Source organism: Myotis davidii, unplaced genomic scaffold, assembly GCF_000327345.1.
Source record: "Myotis davidii unplaced genomic scaffold, ASM32734v1 scaffold266, whole genome shotgun sequence".
NCBI classification, from domain to species: domain Eukaryota; kingdom Metazoa; phylum Chordata; class Mammalia; order Chiroptera; family Vespertilionidae; genus Myotis; species Myotis davidii.
The window spans coordinates 3,757,859-3,773,144 of NW_006300032.1; the positions used below are offsets into that span (position 1 = coordinate 3,757,859).

Here is a 15,286-nt window from a genome sequence, read left to right on the forward strand (position 1 = left end):
TATTCTTTTTCATATGAACACTTGTGAACCTACTTTTGCCCCATCCTGTAATCAAGTCAGAAATGCTTTAGAATGTGTTCCACAAAAATCAGTTTTTCTCATTGATTAAGGAAAGCAAATATTTCCCTAATGGGGCGGGGGAGCAAAGACTCCTCAAAAACAGCAATGTAAAGATTGGATGTACATTAGCTTTCTTTTATCATTTGGGAAGGAGATGGAAAAAGACGAAATGACTTGCTAAAGTTAAAGCATTTGGCATTGCTGACACTAGAGACTGATTTTCTGGTCTCTGGCCTGTCTCTTCCCATAGACCTCTTTCTATAACTAAATATTTCACTTATCAGTATGTATGAGAAGTTAAAACCTTTACGATTTTTGCTTTATATTTTTAAGTTTTTCATTTTCCATTTGGAATTTCAAAGTCTGGAATATTGTCTGTCAGATATGGTCACTTTTGAGACATGAGTTGAGCCCTGAGCAAATACGAAGCTTGAAAATATATGTCTATTGCTGCAGTCAGATAAAGTGAACAATGAAATTAACCGAGCATCTGTTTGCTGCACGGGCATGGTTTAACTGCATTGTAAAGCTTAACAATGAGCATATAATATAAAGAACTGCCCATTTGTTTATGGAGCTTGTGAAGAGGGTAAACAATCTAAGAGAAATTATAGGTAGAAAATTAAGTATTTGATGGCCAGTTAAGGTACCTCAAAAAATAAATCCAAAAAAGTAACCGTGAATTAATAAGAATCAAGGTGGAGTCAGAGAAAGATTTAAGTGACAAAGATGAGAAGGTTGGTCTTAAACAATTTACCTATAAAATTATACATCTGTTTTAGGAAGTTGGAATAGCCAGGAAGAGCTAGAATTTGAATAGTCAGGGAGTGTAAAGAATGCATAATGAGCCCTGGGGTTTGGCTCAATGGATAGAGCGTCACCTGCGGACTGAAGGGTCCAGGGTTCAATTCTAGTCAAGGGCACATTCCTGGGTTGCAGACATGATCCCCAGTAGGGGGCATGCAGGAGGCAGCCAATCAATGATTCTCTCTCATCATCGATGTTTCTATCTCTCCCTCTCCCTTCCTCTCTGAAATCAGTAAAATTATGTATTTTTTAAAAAGAATGTGTAATGAGAAAAGCACAGGACCAGAGATCAAGAGGTCATGCATACAGTCTGGACTGTCTATCTGTAGTTGTGTGACCTTGTGCAGATCATCCCTCTGACCCCCAAACTCTAATCCTCTTGTCTTTGAAGTGACGATCCTCATAAGGGCTATTCTTTATCAGACAGAGTAATGTGGAAATGCAAACATTGATTTGTTCCACTTATTGATTCATTCATTGGTTGATTCCGAACAGATTTTTTTAAAAATAAGAGTTTAATATACAAATATGTAAGAATTCACCACTTTTGTTAGTAATGATGCAGTCAGTCTAACATTTTGATTGTAAAATTATAAAATTATTTGTTATAAAACAATATTTGGTTGTCTTAAAAATGTCTTTTTGTTTTAACATGAGCTCAATTTAATTTTGATTTTTTTTTTAATTTCCCAGTACTCCCAATTTGGAAAAACAGCCAAATGAAAATGGAGTCTCTCTTGAGAATGAAAATTTTGAAGAAATCATAAACTTACCTATTGGATCTAAGCCATCCAGATTAGATGTCGCCAACAGTGAGAACCCAGAGATCCCTTTGAATCCAATTTTGGCCTTTGAGGATGAAGGGACGCTCGGGTCCCTGCCTCAGGTGGATGGTGTTCAGACACAACAGACTGCAGGTAAGCTTGCCTCGGATTCCCTTCAGTAATCATCACATCTATGTGACAGCCAAGGGAGCATGGACCTTCTTCAGTGTGATTGTGGCACGCTTTGTCCTTTAAGGGACCAAATCAGCCACATGGACAAGATTGTGCAGGGATCATAGAAATTGAATTTTGAGTTGCATTGGGCAATTTCTAGGGCCCCTTTGAGTCTCCCATTCCGTGTGGAAATTCAGTGCGCAACACCCTTTGCTCAGCAAGGTTCAGATAAAGGCAAACACTTAATGCCTGACCGTAACTTGAGGACCATTGGGCTAGTTCTGTCCACTAGAGAAACTAGTTGGTTTTTATTCCATCTTTCTCAGATTTTCAAATATTTGAAGATTGCCATCATGTTCTCCCATCATTTTTCTCTTGTTTGGGTTAAGCAACCTGGATCATACACTATTGTCCTTTTCACATGTAAGAAGATAGTTACGATTTAGGTAATGGGACCATATTCTGAACTGGGAGCACAAGAATCTTCCATTCCTTGTTAAGTGACTGTAGCTGTAGTTAAAACTGCCAGTGACTCTCTTATACTCTGTCTCTGGGACTCACATTTGATCTGAAGTCTTTATACAAGAACAATAGCTTTACAGGACCCAAAGAAATAAGGAGTACCTCAAAAGTTACCAACTTAGTGGTCATAGCAACTCAACAGCATGGCCCCATAAATCTTAAAGACAAGTAGGATAAATCCAGCTCCATCTTTTATCAAATCTCTTCGAATTCTATCAACTTCTCTTCCCGGCAGATCACTTTCATCTATTGACCAGCATCTCTTTATTATACTACTAGAGGCCCAATGCATGAAATTCGTGCAAAGGGCTTGGCCCTTGCAGCCCCTCACAGCCTGTTACAGCCCCTGACAGCCCCAGCTTCAATCAGAAGGTCATCCAGAAGGATGTCCGGAAGGTCATTCAGCTATTAGGTCTAATTAGCATATTAGCTCTTTATTATATAAGATTATGAACTGAGCTGGCCAAATTCAGCATGTTTAGATGGAGTCACTAAGAAATTATATGTGGTCAAATTGTTTTTCTTTTACATTCCATCGGTGAACTTATAACAAATTTTCCACTTTAATTTGTTGAAAAAGCCAATGTTGAACCAAGTCTTTTTTGCTTCTCTGTTGTACTGACCTTGGGAGTATAACTTCACTTTAGTGATCCACTTTTCTAGACTGTAAAAGGGAACTGTAAGGTCCATCCCAGGTTTGACTTTCTGATTGTTAAGCCTCTGGGAACCATCTGGTTACTTGCATGTTGGTGGAAACACTGCTGGTGCAGCTTCATAGAGAAGGCAGGAACATCTAAGATGACTTTCTGCTTCACTGGCCAGACCTTAAATCCTCTTTTGATTTATCTATCATTCGTTCTCACTGTGCCCACCCTTCCAGATCTTCTCTAGGAAAGTAATCCAATGTCTGTGATCTTAAGTGATGTAAGGTCTTTTGGGGTCATGACTATTTATTGACAGACATTAATTTAATCTCCAACATATGTTTGTAGATGGAAGCATCAGGTACCAAGGATACAAAGACATTTGTAAATCCTTAACCTCAAAGAAAGCCTAATTTGATGTAAAGGACATGTGTTTTCCTATTAGTGGTAGAATTTACTTAAATATGTGATTGTGGATCATGATGAAATTGCCTATTCTTAAAGCATGGTAAAGTTTTAGAAATGTAAGATATAATTACTAGAGTATTCTTTAAATGAGATTTTAAATAATATTAACCTGTTCTTTTTTCTGTCTCCCAATATAGAAGTTATATGAGCGTTTCTTCTGAAGAACCAAAGCTGAAATTTAATAAGAATTTCTACAATTAAAGAAACTCCTTCCATGCTGTAAAGGAGCATCCCCCTTCCTCCAGTGTTCTAAAGATTTCTGACCATCATTTTACAAAGACTTTATTAAAACCAGCTAAAGACAACAAACTGGATAGCTTTTCTAATAATTTTCGCCAATAGAAAAAAAGAAATGCTCCTTGTTCTTCCGTACTTTAAAATGGCTTTTTCCAGTGAGCTCCTTTTAGCAAATCAAGTTGTTGTTTTTTTTATTCTGTGTAAAAGAAATGGGCTGACTTGGCATGACTTTCCACATAGATATTTTGATGTTTAAAAGCTAGCAGGTAAAATTGGCACAAAAAAATTTACCTTTTACAATACAATACTTGAAGAACAAGTACCTCTTTGCTCTACAAGTAGAGGGAGTAGGAGAGGTGTTTAAATTAAGCCTGTTTGTTTAAATAATATTGCAAAGAGCTCTATCTGTAGAGACAAATTATAGGCAGATTACCAGGTTCTTGTAAATGCAACTTGTACATGGACGTTCTGTAAACCCAGCAGTCACATTTTTGCATCTCTTTTTCCAAAGGCATACTAAACATTTTTTAAATGTGAAGGGGGAAAAAAAAAACATTATTTTTTCAGAGCAAGAAAATAATTTACTGTCCTCTTAAATAATGTATTTATAAAGTTTTTCCAGAAAAACTAATCAAATAAATTAGAGTAATCTGACAGTGCAGATTGGATTTATTAGATTCATTCCTTATGTTACCAAGAGAGAATGTTACTGATGATTCAGGGTTATTTCCAAAGTCTGTGTATTGCTGCTGTCCCCAGTGATAGTGGGACTTGTCTTTGCCTTACCTGATGACAAATTATGTTGCGGGGGGAGAGGGTGGGATAAAGACTTACTATTTCTTTAAATAAAAAAAGAATTTGGTTTTGCTCGTTTAAGAGCAATGAAAAAATGATGGGATGTTGACTGTGTTTGGCACACAGGACACTGCAGGACACCGTTATGAATGTCCTTCTGCGTGGCATCCATCAGCTTTCACTTTTCATTCGTCACTGTTGCTGCTGAGCTTAGCTGTACAAACTTGCACTTTCATTTTCTAATATAAATTCCATTTTATTTTACCATTTGAGAGGCTACGAATAACTAAATATTGAAGGAAAGTGAACACATGTTTTTATGTGGAGTGTATAAAAAAGTAAACTTCTACCACTGTAGTGTATTGGTTTTTATTCAAAGAGAGGTTGGTTAATCTAGATTGAATGAGAGACTCTTCATATATTGGACTATTTCCTTAAAATCCAAGCATATCGTCTTTAGTAATACAGTAGCTGTAATTTGTTAAAACGTTAATTTGGGGGTTTTCCCTATACCCAATTGTCCATGTACACATAATCACATTAAAAAGATCTGCTCAACAAAGTGGTTTTATTTGTTTAAATTGACCCAGCATGAAACACCAAATGTGTTTGACATAGTTTTACCTTTAGGTTTCTCATATAATTTCACTCAGGTTGATTCTTGAGTTTTCAAATTGCCCTTCATTTGTCCTCAATGACATTTTCTCAGCTTCTTATGAACAGTGTATAGAATAGATTTATTTAAAATTAGAGCAATAGTTCTATTTTGGTTCTTTTTTCAAATTTATATTTTTAAATTTGAGCAATCAGCAAACTGAAAGCTTTCTAAGTAATCAAGTTTTAATTAGAAGTGGCATAAAATTGCTAACTCTGTCTTAAGAATGACACTGCCAAAGGATGACCTTGACCTGAATGGCTAAATTGCTTTCTGTCCAGCTCTTGAAGGTCAGTTAAGAGTTCTCACAGAGGTCTGTGGTAGGCACTACATTAAGGCTAGTGCTCAAGGATCAAATATGGCCCTCTCCATGGAATAGGCTAGAATAGGCTAGATGGACTTTTAGTTCCTCTCCACCTCATTGCAGACTAACTAGGCCAATTTAATAACTGATCACAGATTCATTCGATAGATTAATTGCCAGATTTTACTGGATGGTAAGGCTATATGTCCCTTGCATAACCTGGTTATGCAATAAAAGCAAAACAGTTCTTTCACATGAACAAATATTAGCAAGCAAGGCCACAAAGCTTGGTGAAGATTCTCTGCTCGTAATCACACAGTCACCTTGACTGAGGGATTTACAGTGAAGCAGAAGCAGTGATATTCTGAAGGCCGGATTAAGACACCTAAATGGATCAGCAATAATCTTAAATGTGTGAGGTTCAGGGGAAGGTGGCAGAGGGGCAAACAGCTCTAGACTCAAGGAACTAGTCAAAAGTCATGAGCTTGCAGGATCTGTCACATTCTTATACCTCATTTCATGCATTTTTGTCTCTAAAAGTCTAGGCAATCACTTATCTTTCAAGTTCCTCTCATTAATGAAAAATTATTAACATCCTTAGCGCTTATTAACACTGGTGTAGATTTAGGTGACCGTATTTAAAGCATCACCTAACCACCAGATTGGGGTCCTTCAAATGCTATCTGGCCTGCTCCCAGGGTGAGATTAAAGTTCAATTATACGTGCACACAAAGTTTATATTAAAGCATTTTAAAATAAATTGTATATTAAAAGAAATTTAAAAGGCACCAATAAATCTACCTTTTGCAATTAAAAAAATGATGAAAAGTATTTGATTATTGGCCTTCATCTATACCAGTGGTGGCGAACCTTTTGAGCTCGGCGTGTCAGCATTTTGAAAAACCCTAACTTAACTCTGATGTTACATATAGAAATTTTTTGATATTTGCAACCATAGTAAAACAAAGACATATTTTTGATATTTATTTTATATATTTAAATGCCATTTAACAAAGAAAAATCAACCAAAAAAAAATGAGTTTGCGTGTCACCTCTGACACGCGTGTCATAGGTTCGCCATCACTGATCTATACTGTGCATAGAACATTAAAAAGCAACATTTTATATTGTTTTCCTCCACAAGGATTTTTTTAAGTGTGTTTTTATTTATTTCAGAGAGAGGAAGGAAGAGGAAGGGAGAGATAGAAACATCAATGATAAGAGAGAATCATTGATCCGCTGCCTCCTGCACGCCCCACACTAGGGATTGACCCCACAACCCAGACATGTGCCCTGACCGGAAATCGAACCATGACCACCTGTTTCATAGGTTGATGATCAACCACTGAGCCATACCAGCCAGGGAAAAAAGCAACTTTTAAAAATGTCCTCACTGCCAAGAAACATCATGCCCACCCCTCATGCTTTGTTACTCATCAGCACCTAAAACCTCTCAGAAATGCTCCGGGTTGTCATTTCCTCACAGTGGCACTTCATTGGTTTGGAGGAGGAGCTCTGAAGGCCATGAAGAGGATGAGAAGAGGGCCTGCCTGTGAACAGAGGGGCAATTTAAAATCTGCTACCAATAAAATACTGTGTTCATAACTATTTCCTCGATGACTTGTTATGTTGGTAGGTTTTATTACAATTTTAGAAGTTAAAAGTAATTTTAGTAGTTAGTGCCAAGATTGGTTATGCGCAAAGAAAAAAAAATGGTTAAATGCTGTTTTAAAACGTACACACAAAATATTAGGACTGACAATCACTTTTGAGCTACTGGGTCTCAAATGCCTTGCAGAAGACTAAAGGAGAGTGTTAGAAGACAGGGCAAATGATGGAAGCAATAGAAGAATGGTGAAGGGCCAGCGTCTGGTGTTAGACTTAGGTTTGAATACCAGGTCTGACACCTGTGAGCTGTCAGAGGCCTGGTAAGTTACCTGTGTTCTCCAGGTCTCGATTTCTTCATCTGTCCATGGGAGAATATTGCCCATCTCATTGGGTTGTCATAGTCATTATAAAAGTTGAATTAAATGAGAAGTGTACATTTCTAACACATAGTAGTTATTCAATAAGTGTTAAATTTTTTTCTTCCATTTGAGGGCCGCTGGCAAGGCCAGCGGGACACTGCTGCAGAGGTGGGAATTCACCATTGGTTTTCAATAGTGGCCTTAAGTTCCTCTTAAATATAAATATGTTATCCATTCTAGGTATTTTACAGAGCAAGCTAAACAGATGTGATCTCATTTCTCTAGAACAGTATTACAATTTTAGAGTTTCTAATCATTTTTTAGTGTTACCATATTACTGTTTAAATACCTAATCATTCCTTCCTCCATCCCTCCCAAAATGTTCTTTCCAAAAATAATTATAGTTACTTTATATTTTTATGTGTTGGGAGGCACTTCTTGACATCCACTGACAGAATGAGAATTATCTTGTTGGCCGCAGGGATGACTATAAGTGTTTCCGCAGAAGTCACAATGGCCAGCCCTCAGGAAGTTCTGTAGGAAGGCTGGATGGCACGACAAGAAGCTTCTGAAGTGGTTGCTGAGAGAAGAGTTAAGCAAATCATGTTCAGACTGTATCTAACGATTCCTCCTTTCTAAAGGATATCTGTGTTGTCTGACCAACAGATATCAGAGAAAAGGGGGATTAGGAAGGCAAGAGTTTGGAGTTCCTTATTGGCTTTGAGGGTCAGGAGGACATCCTTTGGTAGGCTCTATTGCTCACACTGGAGTCATCCTCCCGCCTCAGAATGGCCTGCAGAACCTGCCTCTCTGCTCACAGGGGCACCTGCCCAAGGCTGTTGATGATGTTGCCAACTAGTACAACCTCTGGCTGGAAAGTCAGTGTCCCAGACTTTCGGATGTTTGCATTTAATTGGGGGAGGGTTGGAAAAAGTAAATGGGGAACCAACATCGATTGACATCATCTTGCAAGGTAAGAACAGCAAAAATAAATAAAATTATTCTCAAGGCCACTCTCAGCGGCCCATTCCCCAGGCCATACATCTATGTTGACATGTCAGGAAGTGGGTAAGGGCACAGTGTACTGGTATGTCTTTCCCTTGCTGGAGTAAGCTCCTGTCACTGAAGTGGGTGGCTTGATAACACTCCCTTTGGGTTGCCTTTCTCCTTACCTGACCTCCATTCCCTGAGTGGCGTTCCTTTTACTAGCCAGATCAACTACTTGTTCTCAAATCCTTGCTATAGTGTTGGCTTCCTGGGAAACTGGAACTAAGGTTATTATGCTAAGGTCTATTAGCATAACTTTATAAACAAGTAACATTTTATCCCCTAAAAAGTAAGAATACAGCTCTTGTTCTTGAATAAATGAATAAATTCAACTTGGAAAACTCAATCGAGTGTTCTCATTCTCATTTCATCACACTTATACACCAGTCATCGACAAATATTTGCAGCATAAAATTCAGTGCTTACCAGATATAAATTAACAAGTGAACATGTTTTAACTTCTGGGTGGATGTAGGCCTGTGATCACCTGTGATCACCCAAGTGTTTCCATCATTATTTTAGTCTTTATCTTCAGGCCAGTGGTTCCCAGTGTTGAATTCTGTTTTCTCACCTGTGTACTGATGTCCCAGATCCTTTGTACTGAGATCACTACATTTTTTAAAACCCTACTCCTCTTCACAGTCCTTAAAATCTCTCATGGTGTGATCATTCCTAATCCCCAAGGCATCATCTCTGTGCTGCCTCTGCTGAGTTCTGGGAGAGCTGGAGTATTGAGTTTGTAGCATTTTCTGAAAGAATCAAAAGGAAAAAAAAAATCAGACAACCTTTCTAATAACATGTTAAACTCAGAAAATTATTAACCTTTAAAAAAAATAAATTGCTACTGCTACTTATATAAAATCCTAGTCAGGGAGGGATATACTAGTATTTTTTTTTCCCCAGATGTTCTTATAGGGATCAAGTAGAACTGGTATGGAAATATGAATGGCTAATGAAATAAATGCTGTATGTTGTAAAGAAATATAAAGGCAAAAAAAAGTCAGACACTAAGTAAAGTGGTAAGGACAGGTATTAATCAATAATACACTATTACAATAAGGAAAAGAGGTGATTTGGTATCTTTAAAGGGAATTAGGAGGGAAGGGGCTGAGCAGGGACTCAGTAGAGTCACAGATGTGAAAATTAGACAATGTTGGAAAAGTATGATCCATGTGAGCCCCGTCAGGGGTTGTTAACTGGCTCATCAAAGTTAGGCTTCTGCCCTTCCACAGAGCTTTATTTCTGTGGAATTAAACTCTTAGTTTCCAACTTCCTATTTCCCTTCATCCCACCAAGGAAGAAGTCCAGCTGTGCCTTTAGTAGGGCTAAATCAAAGCCATTGACCAATTTTTGTTCCATGTTGGAGCATAGTCCAGTCCAGCATCAGGCTAGCTTAGCTTGTGTTCCCAGCTGCAGTCCATCAGTCCATTGCATGTGGTGTCTGCATAGCCATGTGCCATGCAGCTATTAGGAACACCAGCAAATGCAGGGAAGCAGGAGGAAAACCAGAGGGAAGGAGAGCCACAAGAGCCAAAAGTGCCAAGAGAGACCGAACTCCTTTGTCTGAGGGATTATGTATTCCCAAATTTTCACAGGCTTGCATTGGCTCTACCCCCTCTAGTCAGTGATCTCTGTTCCCAGGTTTGACTGGCAGCAAGCAATTTCCTTATGTCACCCCAACACACTGACCATGTGCCCATTTTCCCCTTTGTTGGACCCCTTCCCCCAGTGGTCTGCAGGGAATGGACCAGTGGTTCCCTGGGGAGTGGTTCCTGGTGTAGCTACCCAGGTAGCCATATGCACAATGTCTGGTCTTCCTTTTCCTCCTTTCCTATTTTTAATAACTAACTAAGGGTAATATATATATAATATATATATATACAGTACACACACACACACACACACACACTCTAGAGGCCTGGTGCACGAAATTCGTGCACTGGGGAGGGGAGTCCCTCAGCCCAGCCTGTGCCCTCTCACAGTCCAGGAGGCCCGCAATCAATCACCCCAAAGAGGTAGGCCCTGTCCACCCAGCTGGGGCTCCACGATGGATTGCCCCAGCAGAGGGAGGCCTTACCCACCCACTGCAGCACCGCTGTGAGGTGACCTTGGCCTCCCTCTTTGGGGCAATTGATCGTGCCCCGCAGAGGGAAGCCCCACTCACCCACTGCAGCCCGCCAGTCAGTGGCCTGGGCCTCCCTCTGCAGGGCGATCATGGGGTGATGGCTGGGCCCCCAACCAATTGCATCACATCCCCCTTGGCTAGCCTGGCACCAGTGGGTGTCATAGCATGGTCATCTGGAAGGTTGTTTAGAAGGACATCTGGAAGGTCGTTTGGCTGTCCAGTCTAATTAAAATATGCTTTTATTATTATAGATAATAATAAAAGCATAATATGCAAATCAACCAAACAGCAGAATGACCGTTCGGACAACTGTTTGGACGACCTTCCGGACGACCATGCACTGGAGCCAGGCCAGCCAAGGCAGGTGTGATGTGATTTGTTGGGGGGCTCCGCCATCGCCCAATGATCGCTCCACAGAGGGAGGCCCAGGCCACTGGTCGGCAGGGGCTATTGATGGTGGGAGGAAGCTCTGTGATTCCCCCAAAGGGGAAGGCTCAGGCTACCCAGTGGTACTGTGGTGGATGGGCGGGGCCTCCCTCTGTGGAGAGATCCATCTGGGGGCCCTGTGATCAATTGCTCCACAGAGGGAGGCCCAGGCCAGCCAAGTTATTGCACCCCACGCCTGTCGCCTGCAGAGGGAGGCAATTGGTGGCGGGTGGGGTGGGGCAGCGCCGCACTTATGGCAAGCAATGGCAGTGGCGGAGGTGGGGCCAGCCGGCAGCCCAGGGAAAGAAAGCCCCAATAGGCCCTGATCACAGGCCAGGCCTAGGGACCCTACCTGAGGGGTCCCAGATTGCGAGAGGGTGCAGGCTGGGCTGAGGAACAGCCCCTCCCCCCCTCTCATGCATGAATTTTGTGCACTGGGCCTCTAATATATATACAGTATGCGCATTTATTTCTTAGCTCTGCCTACTGAGAGGGCCAAAAACACATAACCTGAATTTAATGATGATGAAACATCAAGCAATCCCAAAATAAAGAGCATTTTACAGTGTGCTAATGGCAGGCCTGTACTCTTCAAAAACGTTAAGGCCATGAAAGATAAGGAAAGACAAAAACATCTCCATATCAAAGAAAACAGGATCTCAATGCAACCTATACTCCTAAATGAGAATATTGGAACAGCAGGCAAAACAAATGGGGTCCTGCATTAATTGGTGGTAAATGCATCAATGTTAGTTTTCTGACTTTCATAGTTCTACTTTCATAGGTGAGAGAGTACTCTTACTAGGAGCTACACACTGACATATTAAAGGATACTAGGGCATATGTCTGTAATCCTCAAATAACTTAGAGGGGAAATATATGTAATATACATATGAAATAAGTGTGTGTGTGTGTGTGTGTGTGTGTGTGTGTGTGTGCAGCCCAAGAGAGAGGGAGAAAGAGAGGGAGAAAAAGAGGGAGAGAGAGAACCAATGATGAGGCAAATGTAACAAGTTAACAACTGGGAATCTGTGTGAAAAGTAGATGGGAGTTCTTTATGCTGTTCCTGTAATTTTTTCTAGAATATGAAATTATTCCAAAATAAAAGCTAAAAAATACATGTACACAAGTTTAGAATACTCTCTGTTTCTTCTGCCTGTCATTAGCACATGAAATATAACGACAACTTTGACCTGTTGAAAGATTCCTGCCACAGCTGTGCCATAAACGAACGCCATAATCTCAAGCAAGTCATTCAGTAGCAATGGCTTCATCTATTGAGGTCTTACTCCGTGTGGAGACAGTGCCAAACCACTCCATATACATTACACCATCCTCCCAGCAAAGCCACGAGCTCAGGGGGCTACGCATCTGGCCCAGGAAGACAACGCTATTAAGGGACTGCAGCAGGCTGTGAACTCGGGCCTGCCTCATGCACGGCTCAGGCTAACTGCAGTGCAGCTGCATGAGTTTGTAAAAAGACACAATTGCACTGGGTGACTGCTAAACCTCCTCTTAGCACTATGATTCTATTAGACACATTTCCAGGTTTCTTTGCCGAGGATTATCATTCATTTGGTATGATTGTGAGAGTGTTCCAGGCGACTCTTACTGCCCAAACCCCTTTGTCAATTCTTCACAGAAGTAATTATTTCTTTGTTTGAAAGATATAAAAGCTGAGCAGGTTAGTTCATCTCGGTGCTGGGGGGATCCGCCGCCATCCGTACCCCAGGGCCTCCGCCATGGCTCTGCGCTACCCCATGGCCGTGGGCCTCAACAAGGGCCACAAGGTGACCAAGAACGTGAGCAAGCCGAGGCACAGCCGCCGCCGCGGGCGCCTCACCAAGCACACCAAGTTCGTTCGGGACATGATCCGAGAGGTGTGTGGCTTTGCCCCCTATGAGCGGCGTGCCACGGAGCTGCTCAAGGTCTCTAAGGACAAGAGGGCCCTGAAATTCATCAAGAAAAGGGTGGGGACACACATTCGCGCCAAGAGGAAGAGAGAGGAGCTGAGCAATGTCCTTGCAGCCACGAGGAAGGCAGCAGCCAAGAAGGACTGAGCCCCAGCCCCTCCCTGTCTGTGTAATAAAACTTGTTCAGAAACCTGGGGGAAAAAAAAAAAAAAAAGCTATAAAAGCTGCTTGCCTTGGTCACTTCTTTGAGCCTCATATTTCTATTAGCTCCCATATGACCGGCAAAATTAAATTTATCTTTCTCCTGTTAATCTGTCTTATGTCAATTTAATTATTAGCCCAGCCAAAGACACTAGAAGGGAATAATGGAAAAAATCCCATTCCTCTCTGGTATTTCCTACTGACCTGCATGTAGGTGGCCAGCACCTCCCTCCCAGGTTTCTTGCTGTGTGGCAGCACTTCTAATGCTAAAACATCAGAGCTGCTCTCTTAGGAGGAAACCAAGTTGTGGCCATGATGTATGTGCCATGACCACACGATCTGGTGTGCGGGACAGTCCCCATAATTTATGTTGCTGTCCAGGGTGAATGCTAATAGCATCCCCTTTCACTCTTCAAAGGGTCCCTGTTTGGTCATAGTCTATCGTCAGGAGACCAGAGCCCTTCTTCCTGGTTGCAGCTGTCAGACCCCCCTGTGGGTCCTCTGGTTCCTATGCATCCCTCTCCCCCGCCCCTCTCCCCAGTTTGTCCCTATCTCTAGGCAGCAGATCTCTGACCAGACCACATCACACTTTGTCTCCAAAACTTAAAAGAATCAACACACGGTGACAATCATTTATAGTTTCATTGAACACCAGCAGAGATCTACCTGCCAACTGAAGGAGCCTTATACATTCGATCTTAAAATCGCATACACACAGGTATCACTCTGAAGGTCAAACCCAATTCCTTCCTTGTCAAAGCATGAGTTTGTTTATATAAACCCTAAGTGCCTTATGCTGATGGCTTCCCTTTGTATCATGATCGTTCAACTCCGAGATATAATTCTCTCTAATGCTACAGCTCAGACTGGGTTCTCAGCCTGCATCCTGGTCCTCTTGATAATGACATCATCATTCATGCTCCAGCTCGAAGTGACAAGGGTTGCCATGACAAAACAAATAGGCTTTGCTGGCAGAAGCTTTTGTAGGTGGGGTGTGTATCCTGTGTCTTGGGCTTTCAGGGCTGATGAAATCAGACTGTCTGGCAGGCTGGAAATAACAGTGAAATAGAGAAATCATGGGCAACTGACGAGATATTTTAAAGACATACATCAAGGTAATAAGACCTTGAAAACAAAGTCATTATTTATGCTTCTCAGGCATGAAGAATCTCGATGTTTAATTAGAAAATGTTTTCTTCCTATTCTAGGTACAAGCTGTAATGAGACAAGAACCATTTGAGCAAGCAGAGGGTCAACAATAACATGGACAATAGCAGCCATTTGTTAAGGGCCCGCTTTGCACCAGACTCAGGGGCTTTGCAGCATTTTGAATGGTCCCAGCAGCCAGTGGAGTAAGTATCATTATTCCCATAAGAGAGATAAAGAAAGCGGGCTCCATAGCTGGGATTTGAACCCAGGTTACATTGGCTCCCAAGCCTGTGACCTGTTCACCAAACACAGTCCAAGGAGAGGCCCACAGGTAAACTCCACAGCTAGTACATACTCACTATCTGTGCTTAACAGTTTAGGGACTGTGAAAAAATATGAAAAAATAGATCTGAGAACTAAGGCACCCATGAGACATACCTTCCTGTGCTCAACACAACCCCGAGATAACTTAATGAATAAAGCCAGCACATAAAATCAACAGCGATGGCCTATAAATATTAACTTTATTCCCCATTTTGTTCTCTCCATGCTGTTCCCATGGAGACATAGCTCCTCAATTTGTCTGGAATTCACCTTGCCCAGGGGATAGGATTGCAAGAGCTTTGAGAGAGGCCTGCAGACACTGTACAAAGCTTCAGTCCCTCTAAGCAGATTCATTTTTTTTCCTTCTCCCTCTCTCTTTTCCTCTTCCCATTTTCATTAGAAACTGATGATGAGATGGATTTTGTAATGAGATATGGACTCAATAGAATACTTCTTCGTTTGCAAACATTCTCAGGGAGAAAAAGAAACCTCTATGGTGACCGGCACTTGCAGTTTGGTGGAAGCAACCACTGCTTTCGGAAAAGCTATTCCCTCAGGGCCAGGAGCCACCCCTAGATCGGGGAGGCATCACTCATACCCAGTGGGCCTAATTAAGCATTCCTTACCCATTCTGAGGACTAGTTCAATTAAAGCATGTATGCTGCCATTTTAACATTGAGATACATTCCATTCCCTGCAAGCAA

The 15,286-nt window shown here is 41.4% G+C and overlaps 1 protein-coding gene and 1 pseudogene across 4 annotated transcripts in view; both read left to right on the forward strand.

The window, feature by feature from the left end:
• MAP7 (microtubule associated protein 7) overlaps window positions 1–5,033 on the forward strand; it is a 124,989-nt gene extending 119,956 nt beyond the window's left edge. For all 3 annotated transcript variants that reach the window (XM_015572075.1, XM_015572073.1, XM_015572074.1), the window contains 2 exons: window positions 1,561–1,784; window positions 3,577–5,033. In XM_015572075.1, the coding sequence (XP_015427561.1) occupies window positions 1,561–1,784; window positions 3,577–3,587 (235 nt within the window). In that variant the 3' untranslated portion in view covers window positions 3,588–5,033. The remainder of the gene's footprint in view (window positions 1–1,560; window positions 1,785–3,576) is intronic.
• Window positions 5,034–12,679: 7,646 nt separating this feature from the next.
• Window positions 12,680–13,098, forward strand: LOC102762603 (annotated as a pseudogene). Its single transcript, XR_001515959.1, has one exon. The product of XR_001515959.1 is annotated as a 60S ribosomal protein L36 pseudogene (transcript).
• The last annotated feature ends 2,188 nt before the right edge of the window (window positions 13,099–15,286 follow it).